Source organism: Harpia harpyja, chromosome 1 (genome assembly GCF_026419915.1).
Source record: "Harpia harpyja isolate bHarHar1 chromosome 1, bHarHar1 primary haplotype, whole genome shotgun sequence".
Taxonomy (NCBI): Eukaryota; Metazoa; Chordata; class Aves; order Accipitriformes; family Accipitridae; genus Harpia; species Harpia harpyja.
The window spans coordinates 59480344-59501316 of NC_068940.1; the positions used below are offsets into that span (position 1 = coordinate 59480344).

Below are 20973 nucleotides of genomic sequence, written 5' to 3' on the forward strand. Positions count from 1 at the left end.
TCTGCTGCAAGTTCTCAGTTTGTTGAATTGTTCTTTCCTCATTACAACCAAGACACTGGGATGAGAAGAAATGAAAAAAGACTTAAGATTTTGCAAACAGATATGCAGCAACATTCTTAGTTTGAAAACACTTCCCACTGTTTTCAAAGTGTCATTAATTTCACCCTTGATGGAGAAAACTACACTTTGAAGATATAAAAATCAGGACTATTTTAATTTTTAATAGATTGTTAGGTATGAATTTGTCTTCTCAAGCCTTGATTCCAGCACTTTCCTCATCAAGTACTGAACTACCTAATGTTTTAAAGCAAACACTTCCTTTGCCTCAGTAAAAAGCTCACCTTTATTTCTAAAAATACTTTCACAATTTCCCCATACAGAACAGCCCTACAAACTACTAGCACTATATTGCTACGTTATTTTTAACACATTGGCTTTACTTCATCCTAACGCTCCACAACCTATAATTCTGCAGCAGCCGACACAATTTCTAACCTTCCTTGGTCTTTCTACCAAGATCCATGAGTAGCTGCCATTTCTCACCCTTTAATCAGCTTCTAATATCCACTTGTGCCATAAACCAGCCTTTCTGTGACAGGATGCACAGCTGTAAGTACTGTGAAATGGATTCATTCAGGTTTTCATCTCTACCCTGCAGAACAAGGAATATGAAGCTACTTTATATGAAGGACAAAGCTACACACACAAATACCTTCCTTTAGATGGAATTTCTGACAGCTCAGCAGTACTTTTGTGTAGCTAGCGTTATACTAGTTCCCTGAGCAATGTAAGGATCTATAGCACTAGCACTTATTCAAGCAAATTATTTTAAAAGTAACACACACCACCACCACCCCTGCCAGCCAAAAGCAATATTACTGTTCTGGTAGAAGGATAAAAGGTAGCCCTAATCACATAGAAAGTGCTTTAAGCAAACAAAGCTGCCATCCAGGCTCAAGGGCTGGGTTGAACCTTAATTAGGGGCAGTACCAGGACACCCCTTTACTCATTTGAAAAGATGAAGAATCACTCCAGTAGAGCAGACTTTCTTCTGTCACTGTGCTTTGCTATTGTTCAATCTTACCACCAGTTTACACTTTTATTCCTAATTTTTGCTGTTTGCTAAATTCCTTACAATTTGTCAACACATTCTGGCCCAGAGATAGCCACAACACATTTTGGAAGCTTCTTTTCCCAAGCCTTTTTTTTTTTCTTCTTTTTCCCCTTTGACATAATTTCTCTTCCCAAACTGACATCAGTAACATAAAAATGATCCTGTAAAAATGGAAATTGTTCTGAAATGACATGCTTAATAAAAATATTCTAAGTCCAGTAGTCTTTACAAATGGGAAATAGCTGCTGAAGCTGTTATGAACCAGCAATGGCTATATTTTTCAACAGCTTTGAGCTATATACCATGTGTACTCTTTTGTTGCAGTTTGTTTGGTTTTAAGCTGAAGAATGGCCCCTCTGGTATTGTAGATCCCAATCATGTCTTGCTGTCTCGTGTTCAGTAAAACTAAAATGTTTCTTCAGCAAGAAAGAACACACACCATAAAGACACTCTGAATATCAAAAATTGCATGTAATAATCCACTTGGAGGTGGAAGGGGATTTGTATCCAAACTGGGTTTTATTTAATTAATTGCAAGTTAGTGCCTTAATGAGTCATAGAAATTTTCAAAGGGATATTCATCTGGCACTAATGTATCTGAATATATTAAGTAAAAGCTTTCTGTTCATCAAATATGAAACTTAAATGTGGTATTTAACCAGGAAATACCTATAAATTATGTCATCCAGGACAATAAAAGTGTCATCAGTGTAAACTTTGTCCTTTTAGCATATTTTAATTTATGTAAAGAAAAACTGAATGTGGCCTGAAGCAACTACTTTCATTCAAAATGGGTTTGTGGTACAGATTTACAAAAAAGAGATTCCCCACTATTGCTTGTCAGTTTTCATAAACACACTAAAATTTCAAATTTCACAGGTGTCACACGTTTCTAATACAGAAGTAATCAAGTACATGTGTAAGAGCTTGAATTCCATGCAGGTTTCTGCACATGAAAATATGGCTTAAAGATAGCATTCTACTGTACACTGAATGTGTTTGGTTTTGTACAATCAGCAAAAACACCACTAGCACAAATGCAGTTGTTTGTGCCTGCAACCTTACAATATTGTAGAAGTTATAGCTTGATTTCAAGGTTCAGAACTTTCCTCAGAAGCACTGCAAAATAATCAGCATTAAGTCATTTCAGTAACAACTATTTCCTAGCAAAAAAAGCAAGCCGTTCAGAATTTCTTTATACAGGAATCTTCTTTCAGATCTTAAAAATCAGATGGATAAAGCATACGATTCATCTCCCTTTCAAAAGGCTTATACTGTGTGCCAAATGTAGTATCATTGTGTATCTTTGGTGCATTCCATATTTGTATTACAATAACTTTATCTCCTTAACAAAAAGATAATTTGGATAAAATACACACATTTTAGTCAGAAACTTCCATCTCTTCCACTGTGATCTCTTTACTGCTTCAAAAATTATAGTGTTACATGAAATATAAAGTATTGAAGAAAATGAATGTTACATATGTGACAGACTTAATGAAGGTTTAAGTTTTGCTCAAAATCCTGTGCTGGTAATATATTGATTTCATGGCTTAATATTAAGACTACTGACCGGAGGCATGGCCTCAGTACCCAATAAAGTTATGTGATCTGCAACAATAAACTGCTATTTGAGACATCAAATCAGTAGCCAGAGGGTTGGAATAAACTAAAATTCACAACATGAAATTTCTCTAAGCTAAAATGGGATATATGTTGCTATTCTATCCATTTTAAAAATGTCAGATACAGGACATAATTTTAGTATCCTATATTAAAAGGCTTTGTGAGGAGCTGTAAATATGTATTAGCATACCTCAAAATTAAGCACCTCAGTGATATATGTAAATGTTTTGTTGCTGCTGCTCAAATTCATTATAATTTGTCTACTGCATCAGCAGATAACTCTAAGACCATCCTGCAAGCACATTCAATGGCTTGTTTACTGAAGGGAAGTTTCCCCAGAGCACTGCTACACTGATGTTGTTATGCCGATTATCTATAGCTACCGCTATGCAATACAAAACCAACATCATCTGTTATAACATTTCTTTTTTTTTTTTTTTTCCAGTTCATAAGACTGGCATTTGTAATTTTATTTAAGAAAAAAAAATTCATACCCTAGCTTACTAGGATATGCTTCAAATGATGTTATTTTTAGTATATGAATTCCATGTTATCTGGTCAACAAATGATTCAAGGTTTAATAAAGAAAAACAGCATGAAAAAGTGAGTAAGATTCTTTTTTCTTCTCTACTTTGGCCACTTCTCTACATGCTGACTGAAACAAGGTTTTTACTTTTGTCAGACCTAGTTTTGTGGAATTTTAAACACAACCCAGTCACATGAACATAAATGTAGAACATGGAAGTTTTTACTATTAATAATACATTGTTATTTTAAAGTAACTTTCAAACAAGCATACAATAAGATTTTAAAGCCCCTTGAGCAAATTTTCACTACAACAACAAAAGACACATTTGCTTCTTTGGAGTCACAAGACCACTTAAGTCTTTGAAACTAAACTGTCCCTCTATATATCAGAAAATGGTTTTGAGAAACTGATGAATATATGACCAACTTCAAATAAAGAAAAATAAGAAGCAAGTTTTAGCACATTTATTTTAATCATGCAAGAGAATGACTAAGTGTGAACGAATTGTTGAAAGCCCCCAGTGAATAGATGGAACTGTTACTAACGGTGATTAAATGATTCCTATGATTACATTGCCTCGAGTCCTGGTGAAGTGATGCAAACATCTGGATTTCCAGTGTAGATCTTAACACAATCTTTTAATAAAATCCATCTTCATAATGGCCACTGAGGACTATTACTCTCATAATATAACTTACATACAATTATTCAGTATAACACTTGTATTTTCTGTCATTCACATATCATTGAAAAGCTTTACAAGAGTCCTAGGTTTTTTCAATTTTTCAACATAATTTATTCATGTTGTACTAACAACACTTGCCCCTTTCTAACAGTTTATACTCCCATTTAATTTTGTTTGGTATATTTTGAGGCATGCATGAAGTTTCTGGCATTGAATTGGAAGTACTAACCTTCACTCTACCAGGGTCAGAACGTAAAAATTACTTACACTACAGTTACTGTGATCAGTCAGTGCTTAGTGTGTACGTGCATTATACATTTGAAGAGAAGTACCTGTAAGGACTGCACTAAACTTCATGTCTTCTCATGTTGTGAGATGGGATATCCTATGACTATGTGTCATTAACATGGCAGCAATGGGCAGACGGTCGCAAGACACAAGATGTTTCACCGTCCTCAGTCAAATGATGCTTGACTTTTTTTTTTTTTTTTTAATAGAAAGGAGGACTCTGGTAACAATAATTGCCACACACACAGAGTTCTGATGTTTGCCATTGTTCTTGGCAGAAAACAAGTCGATTGGCAGACTATCTATCAATCCTGCAGTGGAGTTATGTTCAGATCATGCATGGTTAGCTTTCAACAACCTACTCAAACATCAGTATCTGACACCAAGTACAGAAACTTGATGAACTCCTTGTTTATCTAGGGCATGCAAGTGTCATACTCTAAAGATCTGCACTACTGCTTCCAGAATATCAGGAGCACCACCACAGAAGACTATCTAGTGTTTATGATGCAGAGAATAGACTTCTAACACTATCTCACTTGATAAGTGACATTTGGAGACCACATTCCCTGCACCTGTCGGTGATTCAATACAGCTTAAGTAAATGCCTATTTGACCAGCATTTTTCTGAGGTGAAGACACACATTCTATGTTTCCCTGAAATCCAGATACTAAACTACCTCTGTAATGCTTCCTGCACTACTGCAACTACCAAAGATCTTGGATATCACTGGGAATAGCAGCACATAAAGCTTTTCCAGAACCACTAAAGGCATATCTCTGCTTATTTTCAGGCAGGATGATTGAAAAGACAGTTTGTCAGAGTTATCTGGATGGCTTCACAATTCCCTCTTTTAAAGAGGGAATATCAAAATCAAAGCACAGGTGAGACTTCCCACACATATGTATGGTTCCATCATACAGCTGTCAATAATGTGTCTATTACAGCTCTTGAAGTGACTACAAATGGCCATTAACAGGTTAGCATAAATTGTCAGTTTATTCACTTGAGATTTATAATACCATTTTTCTTCCATTTTCTGTTTCGCAGGCATTGGCTTTGCCTGGAGCCTGGAGTGAGATACCTGAAGGACATAAGCACTATCATTTCCTTAGATTCCCAGAGATAAGACTTGTTGGACTCAGGAAGGCACGCATAACAGATGTGTTAGCATAGGCTAACTTGCTCCACGCAGCATCAAATTTTAGTATATGGCACAAAGATTCTGTTAAATTTATAAGTTGAGCACCATACCTCATGCCCTGTGATATGCATGAGACCAGAAACAGCAGCTGCAATGGAGTCATATCCACCTCTCTGAACCATTGGACCAGTCTGACCATAACCTAAAACAGAAAGAGAACAACTAGTAATTCAATCAAGGACAAGTACAACATAAACACATATTACTATTTTAGTACAAAAAGGAACCAACTAGTATTTCTCATTAGCTTTTGTTCACAAGTTGTCCAGACTGTACAACCAATGAATGCTATTGTATTCTATTTATTCCTGCACATTTTTAAGAGTAAAAGTTGGATTTATCCTGTGTGGGTTGATGATGTGTTTGATCTTAATTCTAGACAGATTCCTGGCCCTGCTAGGTTTCATTCACTTTGGACAGAATTCCTTCTTTTAATTTGCTGGGTCAGCTGAAGTGGGATTCAGATGTCACTTCAGAGGCTCTACAGTATCTCTACAGGCCTCCAACTGCTGTCCAACAGGCCCCAAGTTGCCTGTGTTGTATCTCCACTCTGCCATAAAGATATCTTGAATACCACAAACCATACTAAAAACATGACACTATGGTTTATACACATGAAGTGTTCCCGCCTTACTTCTCTTACTTTATTCCACATCTATACAGAGCTACCTTCAAAATAAAACATTGTTTACAACAGAGGGCAAGGCTGGCCCTCTAACAAGTACACACAATCTCTTTGCCAAGAGTTAGCAACAACGAAATGCAAAAATACAAAAGACTTTTATGGAACTACATAAATACAGTTTTGTTCAGCTATGGAATTAGCTTAGAATTAACAGCTTGTCATGGTTTAAGCCCAGCCAGCAACAAAGCACCACAAAACTGCTCGCTCGCTCCTCCCCAGCCCCGGTGGGATGGGGAGGAGAAAATATAAAGAAACATTCGTGGGTTGAGACAAGGACTGGGAAGGATCACTCACCACTTATGGTCATGGGCAAAAGACAGACTCGGCTTGGGGAAAAAACAAAATCAATTTAATCTACTACAAATCAAATCAAAACAAAACAGGATAATGCAAAGTAAAACCAAATCTTCAAACACCTTCCCCCCACCTCTCCCTCCTTTTCCCGGCTCAACTTCACTCCCGCTTTTCTCTACCTCCTCCCCGCCAGCAGTGCAGGGGAACAGGAGATGGGGGTTGGGGTCAGTGCATCACATGTAGTCTCTGCTGCTCCTTCCTCCTCAGGGGGAGGACTCCTCACTCTTCCCCTGCTCCAGCATGGGGTCCCTCCCACGGGAGACAGTCCTTCACAAACTCCTCCAACATGAGTCCTTTCCACGGGCTGCAGTTCCTCACAAACTTCCCTGGCATGGGTCCTTTTCGCGGGCCAATCTTCAGTCACAGACTGCTCCAGCATGGGTTTCCCATGGAGTCACGGCCATCTTCAGGGGCACCCATCTGCTCCGGCGTGGGGTCCTCCCTGGGCTGCAGGTGGGCATCTACTCCCCCACTCACCTCCATGGGCTGCAGGGGCATCCCCTACTCCCCCTCCTTCTTCACTGACCTTGCTGTCTGCACAGGGGTTTCCCTCGCATCCCACTCCCCTCGCTCACTGCAGGTTCCCCTTCTTAAATCTGTTCTCCCAGAAGCACTACCACCATCGCCGATGGGCTCAGCCTGGGCCAGAGGCGGGTCCAACTTGGAGCTGGGGAAGCATCTAGCGGCTTCTCACAGGAGCCACCCCTGTAGCCCTCCCCCGCTACCAAAACCCCGTCACACAAACCCAATACACAGCTGTAGCCAGAAGGACGCTCTCTTGCTTTCCTCTGCTTTAACTCATCATGTTCTTCCAACAAAAACCACAAAATCTTCCAGTTGAGGAGGTCTTGGAGGATCAACTGAAGAAGTTACAAATCCAGATATCAATCCTATTCCCCTGCAAGGGATTACTGCCTGTCAATCACAGTATAACCTAATAATTTAGGGCTGAAGTTGGAGGTAGTTAATGTACTAGGCCTGTACAATGTAATGACCGTAAGCGGTTAAAAAGCCAAGTCTGATTTTCTCTTATGGAACCAGTGACCACCAACACAGAAGTGAGAAGCCAACAGGGAAGGAGCAACATGTTTGATTGTTATTATTAGAACTAACAGAAACTACCAGAGCCCTTACAAATCATTTAAGTCTCTCCTCCTCCGAGGTAGCAAATTCAAAAGCTATCCTCATGCTTTCTTTTCCCTTTTTAGGTATCTCTAGAAGAAATTCCATAATTACAGGAGCAAACAATTAGGAGATATGTCACAGACAAGATTCCTAGTTTGGCTGGCACTTTTAAGGCAACGTTTCTGTATTACTCTTAGCTGTGAGAACAGTATTAAAATAAAAATAGATCAACACATACTGCAAGATAAAACTCCCTGAATCTCCTAAATTCTTTTTAATTATTCTCCCGGAATAATCTTCCTTATATACATACGGTCTGTTTGATAGACGTGACAGCCTAAACATTGGCTTTGTTGATTACAGCACACAATTAAAAATCATTACTCAATGGGGTAATCTTCCTCAGTTCCTCCGTTTGGACCAATGTTGTTATGTACAAAATTCATAAATTACTTCTAAAATACAGTGCAAGAGAATAATGATCACTTCAAACTGGAGTCAAATCACTTTGTTACTCCAATTAATATTTAGTAAATCAACCAAAAGCAAAACAATACCCACTAGCCATGCAAAACAATATCTACTAGCCATACTAATTTCCCATTATACCACAAACTATCTTAATTACCTGATATTCTTCTGGAGACATCAGATCCGCATTGTGCAAAGCTGAGGAGGAACTCAACTTCTACACTCAGTGTCACAGGGAGCATCAGAATACTACAGCCAGTACATTGACTTTGTCAACATAGCCTCAAAACAAACATTTTGGAAGAAAGGATTCAACACTTTTCTTATGTTCAAATCTGTATCTTATTGACTTCACTACTCACAAGACAGAAGAAAAAAACCTACCAGTTTACTCAGTTTTATTTGAAATCACGTCTCTGACAACGGCTGACTGAGACCCTAAATAGCAACTGGTAACATTTCCTTTCATATTTACACACTTAAGTTTACAGAAAATAACAAATTTTTCATTTTCAAACATAACAGGACTAGCAAATAAAATATGGTGGATCCACCCAAAAATGCTCTGAAGGGCTCCAGCTACGCATATACCATTATCTCATTGGAATGAACTGTAGCATTAAAACCACTTAAATGTGCGGGGCCACTTCAAAAACAAAATCTTGCTCAATAAAAAAAATATACTCAAAACAACTTTAATTGAATAGTGAAAAGCATATTGAAGTAAGTGAGAAATTATGTACTGGCCTCAATTATTAACAAAGAAAAGACATCTCAACACGTCTGCTCACACAAATGTTTTCATAAACAGAAAACATCTGAAAATTAAGCATTTAGTATGTAGACAGAACAACTATAAAATGCTTTGCAATGCTCTTCTGGCAAGGACAAACACTCATCCCTCAAACACTATATTCAGGAAAGGTGGCAGGCGACAAGTCATGCATTTTTCAAGTGGTATTTTAGAAATACAATTTTAAGTCCTATTCACACATTATAACAGCCTGGTTTCAAAATAAAAGTTATTATTTAATGGCTTTCTGGTTAAAATTAGAGGTTCTAAGGAATGTTTAATTAGTTTTCACAAGTCACAATAGATTAAAATGAAAAAAATACATAATTCTGCTTTTGATTAGAATTCTGAATTGACAAAGCTAATGTGGGGACAAAAATCTGTTGCCACTGGAAATGGTTTGCCCCAGGAACTATGGACATATAAAATGCCTGGAAGAAGAGGTAGCCATTTAACTGTAAGAGTTAAGTGATTAATAGCTATTTCTAAAAATGAAAGATCTCATTATCCAGATAAAAATCAAAGGCTGAACATTATTATTGTAGTAAACTACACAGGTCAATGAAGCAACCCAGTGCAGATGTTTTAGAAATAACTATGTACACAAACACAAAAAGTTTGAAGGAGAGCACAAAATTACATTCAGAAAATTTGCAGCCTGGGGCACAGATCTCACCATAACTGTACTATATACACATACATATATATACACACATATATATGTGCATATATGTGTGTGTATATATATATAAAAAAATATAAAACAACATCTTAAAGATACAAAAATACCACCCAGAGTTTATGTTTGTCCAAATACCCTGCATTCTCTCACACTTGAATTCAGCATGCAGAAGCGTAGATCTGCAATTACATGCGCTTAACCCTAAATATAGGTTCCTGTTTAGTATAATGTAGTTAGTGGCTTATCAAGTTTCGATATAGTGGAAAATACTCTAGGCTAAAAAGATAATCCCTGTTGAACACAGAAAGAATAGACTTTACAGCGATGGTCTCTGAAGAGGAAACGAGGCAACTGATTACACTCTTGCTCTGAACTGCCCTCTAGTGGAGTTTACCTCCTTAGGCAACAGTCAATATTTAAATAGTCTCGTTCTACCAGTAGAGAATTTATTTCAGTCCCTTAAGTCCAGAGAATTTTTTTTTTTTTTTCGGGGGGGGGGGATTTTATTTCAGAGGAGACACAAAAGGATTTTAAAAACTTAATTAATAAAACAGAGTTTTCTAAATCATTTCAGCTGGAGAGGGAACTGCCTAGATGACTAATTTCATGTAAAGCTTTAGATTTGTGTAAAATGGAATCTGGAAAGAACAAAAGAAAGTTGCAGCCCCCAAATCCTTATTCGACTCCCAAAATCTCTATTCTACACTTGCACTAGGAAGGCACAGTTTATTCTGATACCTGCCACATCCTCAAGTACCTAGATCTCAAAATTGTTGCAGTGTGAGCTGTTTTGCTTTACTGCGAAACATACGTCAGTTTCACAATCAAACTGGTTACAAGACACAATAACCCCCAGTCAGATCTCCAGGTGCCTCCTAAAAATTGTCATTGTCAAAGCATTATTTAATCTGCATAGCAAGCATTTGCAACCACCAGAAACACAAACTCCACCTGTCCACTAAAGGACTATTTGCTTATTCAGCATAGTCACACCTGATCTTCCTGTTCGTGTCCTGACCCTGCAGCCAAGACTATCTTCTACATAAGAAAGTGTACATTTATTGTCTTTACCTTTTTGTGAGCAAGAAAAATGAACTGGGTATGAGACAAATATGAAAGAACAAGTTGCACTGGCTACTTTGTATAAGGGAAACACCGGCCTTTATGGTAGGCATTTACAAAGTGAATGCCACAGCTTTCTACCAGCAATCCTGTATCCCTCACAATTTCTGCCAGCAATCCTCCACCCTTATCTGAGACAAGAATGGAGAAAATGACCTTACTAGCTATATTTAGCATACCATTTTCAGAACTTTCCAACTGGTTAAAGATAAACTTGCAGCTGAAAATTTTGAAAGAATATTGACTAAGATCTCTACCATCTCTCTTTGTTAGTCTGCAGCACAGCATATGGTGTATGAATATTCAAAATGAAACATGCTTAATCTGACATAAAAAAAGGATATATCTCTGTTCCGCTATCTGTTTTGTTCATATGTGGGGGAATATGACAATTAAAGTTTCAGAAAATAAGGCAGCTAATACAGAATAATGCAGCTCACAGCTGTTCTAAAAAAGGTTGTCTGATGGCCAAATCTTTGACACATGTAGAGCAACAAGAGAAGACTCAAGATGACTAAAAAATATTTATCTAGCAAAACTGAAAGATAATCATGTCAACATAAACAGTAAATTATAATAGCTCTAAGGTCCTCATCACTAGCTGGGGGCTTTACAGAAGTAACTTTATGCAAGACACTAATTGCTACTGATTGAAGATTAGTTTGGTAAAAAGAATCAAAACAAATAAAATTCCCGTAAATATTGGCAATATATACCCATTCCAATTAAAACTAAGAGTGAGACTACTGCTATTATCTGATTAAATTATACTGTTATTAATACATCACAATTCCTGACAAAGGGAAGGCCTGAAAGTATTTCTTTCCCCCAGATTTTTTGAGTTGGATCAGAGAGACCTAGTAAAATAAAGACACTCCTCAATGGGAAATAAATCTTAGCTACTTCTCTAGGGTTGGTGTGACATTCCTGCTCTGATGAAAGGGGGCCAATTAGTCTGAAACGCAGAAGTCACCTCTGACACAATGAAGCTAATCATTTCTGTGCTTAGTGTAAAAGTGCCATGTGACGGCACTGAAGCTTTGGAACATACCACAGGAAAAATGACAGTAGTTGCAGGCATCATACTGGACAAAAGTTTGGGAAAAAATAATATGTCATAACAAACTACTGTTAGTTTATCCACTTTAAATTGGTCAATATATTTATCACATGAGAGACATACTTTGCTTTGGAATCCACCCTAAATGATTCTGTTCTGAGATACAGAAATAAATATTATGAAGTGAGAAAGGTCAGGCTGAAGATTAGGAAAAACGTAATAACAGTAAAAGCTGTTAGACTGCACAAAAGTGTTATTAGTGAAGCTGCCAAATGCCAGATGCTCAAAAATGTCACACTAAATTTAAAAATGCTAGCAAAAACTGTTTCCAAGAAGAACTCTGTTAGAAAAACTAATGCATCTTTCCAGGTTTAGCTTTATAATACCATGTCAGCTACAACATAGCTTTATTTCATTTTTGCCAGATGACAGTGGGATTTTTAGCTACATCTATGGCAGACATTCTTCATAAATTTTAAGAAAGCAGGCAAACCAAATAAACAGCTTTGTCCCAGACAAAGTTCCATGTGTCCGTAGATCCTAGGCTATTCCAAGACGTGTACTGAACACACATTTGGACACCCCGTTTCCTTGCTTAGGAGTTACTGACAATATGATGACAGGATTCCTAACGTGTATAAAAACAATTCGTTTAAGCTAGGAGCTGCCTGAAAGCATCTGGGATAAACAGACACTAATGTGTTGCAATATCATCACTTAAAGCAATCACCCTAAAACCAATACTTTTACGTAAGTTATCTTAGATTCATTTGGGATTTTTACAAAGGTTAACAAAAATGCTTCTTCATTTCTTAGGTTTTTGTGCATTTGATTTGTATTCGATGAAATTTAACACTTTCCCCAGGATAGTGGGTCACAAACACAGTTTGCACCTTCCACAAAACAAGAGAAAGAAGTAAATCTTAAAAAAATTACTAAAAGCACAGGAACTGGAAGGGAGACAAAAGAACTCGTGCAACACCTGAAATTGCTAGTCTCATTTCTTCAATACAATTTGCTTTCAAGCTAATGATGGCCCTGCAATTAACTCCTACAAGAAAGTCTGAATGTGATTTTCTGTGTCATAAAAAACAAAGGTCAGCATTTCTCATTATGACCTTTGCCCAAAAATATTTGTATCACATGCTAGAGAAAACCAAAAGCCATCATTTCTGCACTTCTTCATGATTTGATACCATGATAAAACTTTATAAGACCAAATATAAAACACATTGTACTAAAAGGAGAGGAAAAACCAACATGGAGACATGCTGTCAACACAGACCAATTCCCTGTAGCTCAATTCCCACATGACAAATGACATTATAAAGTCAGCCTGCATATGATATTCTGGGCAAAACACAGAAAAATATGTTCGACATAGGCATTTCTACAAATAGGGACTAAACATTGTCACAAATTCAATCCAGATAGATGGCTATCCCTACTGAATAACAAATTAATGAGAAACACCTTTTGACTTGTTCTATTGCCAAAAGAAAACATTCAATTAAAGACAGCTTACATCTTTACTTAATAAAGATTAATGAAACAAGCAGAAGAACACAAGCAACTCTCTGTGATGAGAAAAGCCAAAATCTAACAGACACATTATATGAAACTTTGCAATGTCAGAGCTGCCAAATACGTTAGCAAAATGAGTGACGACTTTTGGAAAATGCTTGCCATGTGTTGGTCAGAAGGAAAGGAAGTACAGCTTCCTGGTTAGGCAAGCTTACAGATCAGAACCGATATGAAAAAGGTGAAGTCAGAGCAAACTGTCAAGAGAGATGAAAGTATTTAAAAAACCAGCCACCTTAAGTCAGCAGGCATAAAATCTGACCAACAATCTGATAAATACATTTCATTTCCCAATTGATGATTGTGAATGTGTACAATATATCAATTACTTTATTGCTTCTACACATGCTGATTTAGACATTCTAACCCTGTATTTTAAACAAAATCAGGTGTTATAAATTGGAAGGCAAAGATAAAATTATTAAATCAAATGCAAAACTTTCTGCTAGGATTTAGCTACTGAAAGACTAGAAGGGGACAAACAACAGACTCTGCCAGTTGTCCAATTCCATTCAATTTTCATGTGATCTGGGTACCTAGCCTCACACAACTCCTCTGAAAACACCAACCACACTTCTGAGACACAGCCACAGACCATTTCAAACAACGCAAGTCTGGTTGTCAACAGGCTTTTAATCAGGCCTGCAAACTTCTGGGCCATATTTTCTAGCTTTTCAACATGCCAAATATAAGTTACAAGAAAGCAGTTCTTCCCTCCATAACCTAAACTGTAATTACCTAAGAGATGCTACTATCACTCTCTTTTGCTAAGTCAGCTAAAGTTTAACTTGTCACTCTCTGAATTTCAAGGCAGAAGCAGCTCCCCAATCTAAGTGGAGGCACTCTGCTACATGATCTCAGAAATTAAATGCCACGTGGTGACCATTTTATGAAAACAAAATTTCAATTAAAAGCTTAAGCTTTTAGATGGCACTCAGATTAAGTACTCAAACTTTTCTCCACACCTTGTAAGGAGGCTGAGACACACCCAAATTCCCCACCATTGTTTTGGATTTATTCAAGTATTCCTAGCTACACACTCTTAAAGGTAACAACTCACTCCTTATACCCTGTTTGGTACAGATTCAGCTGATCTTATGACTCCAAATGCTTCCATTGTAAAAGCTAATTTTAAAGTAGTAAAGTCAATTACTCCTAGCAGTGTAGCAGTGGCATTCCCCCAGAATGCATCCAGGTTGCAAAACTTGCACAAAAACTAGCTAAATACTGGGGTGAACTGTCTGTACTAACCTCTGTGTGTCCTCACCTACTTTGCTAGAACTCCTCCACCCATGTACCTCTGCCACGCTATTACTACTAAGGTAAGGGAGCAAATGCTCAGGAGAAACAGCCGGCTAATGCTGGGAATCAGCCAGGAGTCACCAGGAAGATACCTGACTTCAGCTCAACAGATACTAACAATCATGCTATTTCTGTAGTGAAAAATGTGTAAAACTGAGTACCTGCAAGGTGTATCTTCCATGAATATTTATAATGCTATGGCCAAGCAGTACAGTGTCAGGATAGCCTCAGAGAAGTCCCAAGTCTGAGGCCACAGATACACAGTAGGCTCTGATAAGGACATGATTATCCTATGACCCTACAACAAAAATTTAAAGTAACTACTTAATTACATAATTATTTCTCATCTGAATCAGACAACATTCATTCTAAAGTGGCATTACCTGAACAGACCTTCATTTGCTGTGATTGTACATAGTTATGTTGACAGACAAGTCTGTGCAGCAATGTCCAGTGAAGAAGCTGACCTTGACTAAGCATTCCACTACACTCAGGGGTTGCAAGTCCACATGTGTGTGCACGCATGAGCATGTGTACTATGACCCTGAATTCTCCCTCTAAGGTCAAATACATGGTCCCTCAAGGGGCTGAAGCTGGAAGAGAGTGTCACACTCAAAATCAGTATGGAAATTTTTCTAAACTTTCCAAACATTTCCTCAAAAATTTCCAAAACAAATCTGTAAAGTTTAATTCCCAAAGAGGATTAAGTTAGTTATATGGAATACGACACATTCTTAAAATTCCAGGCTGTCCTTTCAACCCAATAACTTTACTGACATTTTTTGAGCCTGATAACAGTTCTCTTTGGTTTATGCACACAAAATATATAAACAGCAAAATCCCTACTCAGGTCAAAGAATGAGCATGCACCTACCTCCTGTTTCTGAAATCATAAACTGTAACACGAATTTCATTTGAAGTCCTGATACAACATTAATCTTCTATGCAACCTAATGAAGGTGTAAATCCCAGCCTGAAGTATAAATGAACTGTTCTTGCAGACCAGATGGAAGCGGAAAGTTGCAGTGACTTACCAGTACGTTAGACTAAGTGAACATAAAGAAAAGCTGAAAGAGCCTTTTCTTGGAAATACATATGAAAGTGATCTTGAATATTCTTAACATTAACAGATTCCCTGATTATACAATGCATAGTTAAATATAATAGTTGCTGATCATTTACAGGAATTTAATATGTGGAGTGGTAAAAAGTAAATGCATCTGGTTACTTGAAACAGCTGAATCTAATAACTGATTAATTCAATGTATTGCCTAACTTGAATATTTTTCTACTAGCAGATTTTGCCAATTGGCTCCTTAGGAAGGGTCATACATAAAAAGAAACTTTGCCTTCACAAATAAAATCTGTAGTGGACACAACTGATTTCACATACAGGGGTTTTTCCTCTCTGTAAAGATTTTCTAACACAATTACCTCTAATCAAATCCTCTGATTCACATCTCATTGATGAGAAACACCTTCTAAATAAATAAATACAATACGAAATATAACAAGATACCAGTTGTTCAGTCCAAGCAACTGAACAAACTTTTGATTGGACAGAGTACTCAAACATCTTGGAACAACACTTTGTGAAGGCTTTCAGAACTACAATCAAGGTAAGAGAATCAGACCAATTTATAGCAGTGATGGTATCATTACTTCCAGACCATGTATTTTACTATATTTAGGTTTTTCAGTTTGAATGTTAAAAGAAGTTAGGATTCATTACCAAATTCACTCCCTCATATCTTAAGATCATGACTTTAATTTGACAGAAATAAAAGAAACTGGCAAACAATCATATGTTATATACCCTGAGTAGGTACATGATATATAATACCCTTTCTTATTGTACAAAGAGGATAGTTTTATATGAGTAAGCACCTTGTAGTCGCAGTTCCATAAAATTATTTTGAAAGATGTACTCTCAAAAGAGGTTACAAAATTCTGGCCTCCCATTCTCCTCTTGAAAAGGTGGTCAGGGTTCACTGCAAGACATGATCACAATGGCACTAGATACCCCTATCCTGACTTTGCAATATCCACAAGGACTCTACTCCTGGACAAGAACATCATCCTGTCTATTAGAAAGCTTTTCTTAATGTTTAATTAGAATCTTTTTTTGCTGAAATTTTAACAGTTACTTCTTGTCCCATGTATCGCAAACAGATTATTCTCTTCTCTTTACAGGAACTTTTACTTATGGGAAGGCTGTTATCCACAAACATATTCTCATTACACCCTCACTTTGCAGTAACATCTACAACTTCCAAGGACAAAGTTTTCTCTACAAGACAACTTGCAGATCAGTGGGTTTCAGCCAACGCTGACATAAATACTGGGATACAGAATGCTTTTAAAGTTCAAGTACATGGAGAAGTGCCAAATACTGCCACCATTTTGGTTTCTAAAAATGACAAAATACAGGCTGTTTTTCAATAGTTTGTGTTTTCTACACCGAAAACTGTTTTCTTTTTCTTTGTTAGCTACTGACAAAGTGTTTTATTTTATCACAGTGTTTTAAAAACAGAAGTAATGAAGACCATATGCTTACTGGGAAACATTTTCAAGACAATACCAGCCACTTGCAGTCTTCCTACCAATCTGACGACACCCACAGAAAATACTGTGAATGGGCACCACAAAGACACTGGATTTTTGTACCATTTTAATAAGTCATATTCATTTTGTTGGTGAAATATCAAAACCTCACCATTTTAAACAGTAAAGCAAAAAAACCAATCAAACAAAAAACCAAAACACAAATTCCTGCAATCTTCATATGAAGTAAGTCCATCAGGCAAGGAAAAAAGATTAATAAACAAACAAAGCAGATAAGACAGCTACAAGGCAGGAGATCCCTGAAGAAATATTTCCTTTGGAAAGCAGCAAAGAAATCTTTAGTAATAACAAATAAAATGTTTGGTGATCTTTTCTTGGGTCTTCTCTTTAGAATATTAGAACTCAAACACAATAAATACTGCTTTACAAAAGCCTACTGCAAGGCCTCTGAAGCTACCTAAAATCTTCCAGCTTTATTTCTGTTAACTTAGCTTGGCACCAGTCCAAGTATAATAGCTACTGAAAAATAAACATTAAAACATCAGTGTCTCCACAATTGTACTGTGTTGCTATGCTGTTCATATCCAGGATTTCAGTGCCTAATGTGGTTTCATTCACTGTAAACTAACCCAGTGTCAAATCTTACGACTCACAGGCTCTCTGTCTGCTATGGTATTCTTCATTAGGACAGAGTCCAAAATCCTGAAGTTTGAGATTTTTGTACAAAATACTGCTATTTAGATGAAAGAACAAGCAATGAGTGTGAAGTCATAAGAAAAATATTACTTCCATGCACAGCTGAAAGTCAATACTTAATTTTAAAGCAAGGAAAAATTATTACTTGTTCATTAAGCTTCATATATGCCTCATATTGAACAACGAATAGGAACACAGTGTTTCAGAATAGCACTCATTTTCAACTGTTTCTTATTCCTAAACTCACAGTATTTTGGATATTCAAGCTATGTGTGAATGAAGAAATAACAGTGGAAAAAACAGCAAAGCCCTCCTGCTGGGATGCTTAATGCCAGTGTAAAAGGCTAGCTCAATCACAATAAAAAAACCAACTCAGGCTGCTGCTCTGCTGATGACAGAAACAGCACAAACTCAAAGATTTAGTGTCACTCAACTAAAGCCCACCTTCCTGGAGGTGCACAGCAGATCTGAATCATGCAAGGATATCAATCCTACCAACAGAGAGGGAGTCCTGTCAGCTCTCATCTGTTTCGCAGCAACCTTTGTTTCAACACGCCTCCTTTCAGCTTCCACCCTTTTCACATTAGTTTGGATTACGGATACATTTTGGAAGTTTGGTCTGCCTCGATGCCAGAACCCTTTAGTAGTCTAGAGGTACTGGCAAAGCACTGCGAATATGGGGCAAATATAGCTTTCCGGACCAAATTATACTTCATACTAGAATGTAAAACCATTTATGAAGACACATCTCTGAGCAGACCAATTTTACCAGCAAAAGAAAAGTTTTGTTGTCAATATAATAACATATTTGCTAATGGCTTCTGCCAAAACAGCTAAACAGGTCAGTGTTCACACCTCTTCACATTCCTGACTGGCACAGCTGTGCTGACAGAAGCCTGCTGTATAGAAAAACAGCCTCATGCTCAGTTCCAAAAAGTTTGTCAACCAGCTGAATTTTGCAGAAGCCTCTTTTGAATAGGCCTGTTTGCAAAATTAGCATACTGGGATCCCAAACAGCAGAGAAAAACATATAAACATACCAGCAACATGAATTTGTTTTAAGTAGGAAAATTATCCTTTGGTTCTGCATCTTGATAGATCATAACCACATTAGTGCTGTAGAAAGAGTTACCTTTAAAGTTTGGTTTTATTCTGAAACACCCTAAAAATGCACCTTTGTGATACTTACATTTCAATCAGTCCTGAATTGAATACATACTTTTTGTGTATAATACTGGTTAAAAAGCATTGCTGCCATGACCACTAGAAAACTTAGACTCCAAAAGTCAAGTCCATTTGCTTCTCCCACAATTAAGAGCTACCAAGCTGAATTGCTCTGCAATACACCTCCGTCAAACCTTACTGGTTCACTATTTACTCTGCGATCTTTTGGAAACTCATGTTCCCCAAATGGGTTGTAAAGGTGTATTTAAGGGGATTTGGTCCTGCAATTGGTATTTCGGCAACAGTTCTATTGATTATACTCTGGAGGGACCAAAAGCACAGCAAATCTGTCCTTGTGCTGTCTGAGCTGTGCTAATGGGTGTAAAGTTTAGCTAGTGTCTGAAAAGCTTAGAGTAGCACAGGAATACGAAAACAAATGCACTAGACCAGACTCAAGGCCCAGCTAGTTACATATTCTGTCTCCAGGAATGGAGAAAAACAAATGCCAATATGAACAGGATAAGCCTATCTAACATTTTTCTTAAGTACTCTCACAGCTTCCAACAGTTTGCAACTGACAGTCTTCCTGAATAAGTAGATATGGTTTTAAGGTTTTGCGTTGGGGTTTTTTTGTTTGTTTTGTTTTAGTTGGGGTTTTGGGTCAGGTTTTTTTGTTTTGTTTTGTTGGGATGGGGGGTGGGGAGGGGCAGCGCATGGTGGTGGTTTCTGTTACCGCAGTTCATCTTTAGAGCATGATCGAATTAAGAGGTAAAGTTATGTGACACTTCCCAAATCAACTGTTTAGGGGTAAGACACACAGAAAACCTTTGCAAGTTTCAGGTGCTTTGACTAAGCAGACACTTTCAACTTACTTAATTACAACATAAACAAGAACAAACAAAACAACAACAAAAAAATCTAAAATCTGTGAGAATTTTGAACAACATTACAATATTCTAACAAGCAATCCCAAAAATTCTTATCCTATTAATCAGGCTTCTAAAACATATGACCCTTAAAAAGAAGTATTAAAAGACATGAGCAATAATGTAGAAGTAATTCAAAGTAATCACATTGTCATCTGTTTGCAAGTCTGATTAACTGTGGAGTCATTGTTTCCCAGTCTTCCTCAGAATGATTAGGGTTTAGGGTTTTTTTTCAGTAAAAGTAAAAATTATCACAAAATAACCTAACTCTGTATTAAGAAAAAACACCAAATACATCACTAAGCCCAGTATGGGAAAAAAAATACTGGGTCTAACACACTCATATAATGTTTTTCATTTGTGTCCAGAAAAGCAAAAGAGAAACACCTGATTTCAGATGGATCACCTATGATACAAAACAAACAGCAGGAAAGACTTCAGAGATCTTCATAAGCAGCGGAAATGAAGATCCAAGTTCCTTGTACAGCATCAGAAAGAACTCCCTGCTTGTGTAGCTGTGCTTCAGTAGGATAGTAATTGGCACCATGGGCTGGGAAAAGAAATTAAAAACTCCCACTGGTCCTCATCATTTATTTCTGAATAAAGCAGTCAACTGCTGGAAGGTTATAACAATATTTACTTTATTTTATATATAAATAACATTTACAAAAATTAAATTTCATGTGGTTAGGATTGCAGTTTATACTCCATACACTAAGTATTTCACTCTGGGAAGAAATACTGGCCACAAAGTGCCAATCCTAAGGCAGCAGACTCTGTTCTGGAACAGGTCTTGTGCCAAGCAAAAGGAGGTTTGGGGACTTTACAGGTGACTTTCTACAAGACAGAGTGAAGTAGAGGCACAATACTATCTTAACATTTACTGCCAAAATGAAGCAAGTCCTCAAAACATGACAGTCCCTAAATACATAAGGGCAATTTTCAGAAACCTCAGCTCTAGTGCTATCTTCCTTTAAATCAATGGATATCTCAGAGTCTC

At 37.2% G+C, this 20973-nt stretch overlaps 1 protein-coding gene across 14 annotated transcripts in view; it reads right to left on the reverse strand.

Annotated features, from left to right (window-relative positions):
* The window catches only part of SUGCT (succinyl-CoA:glutarate-CoA transferase), a 338446-nt gene that overhangs the window by 289381 nt on the left and 28092 nt on the right, over window positions 1-20973 (reverse strand). For all 14 annotated transcript variants that reach the window (XM_052795879.1, XM_052795895.1, XM_052795888.1 and 11 more), the window contains exon 7: window positions 5498-5589. In XM_052795879.1, coding sequence (XP_052651839.1) covers window positions 5498-5589 — 92 coding nt within the window. The remainder of the gene's footprint in view (window positions 1-5497; window positions 5590-20973) is intronic.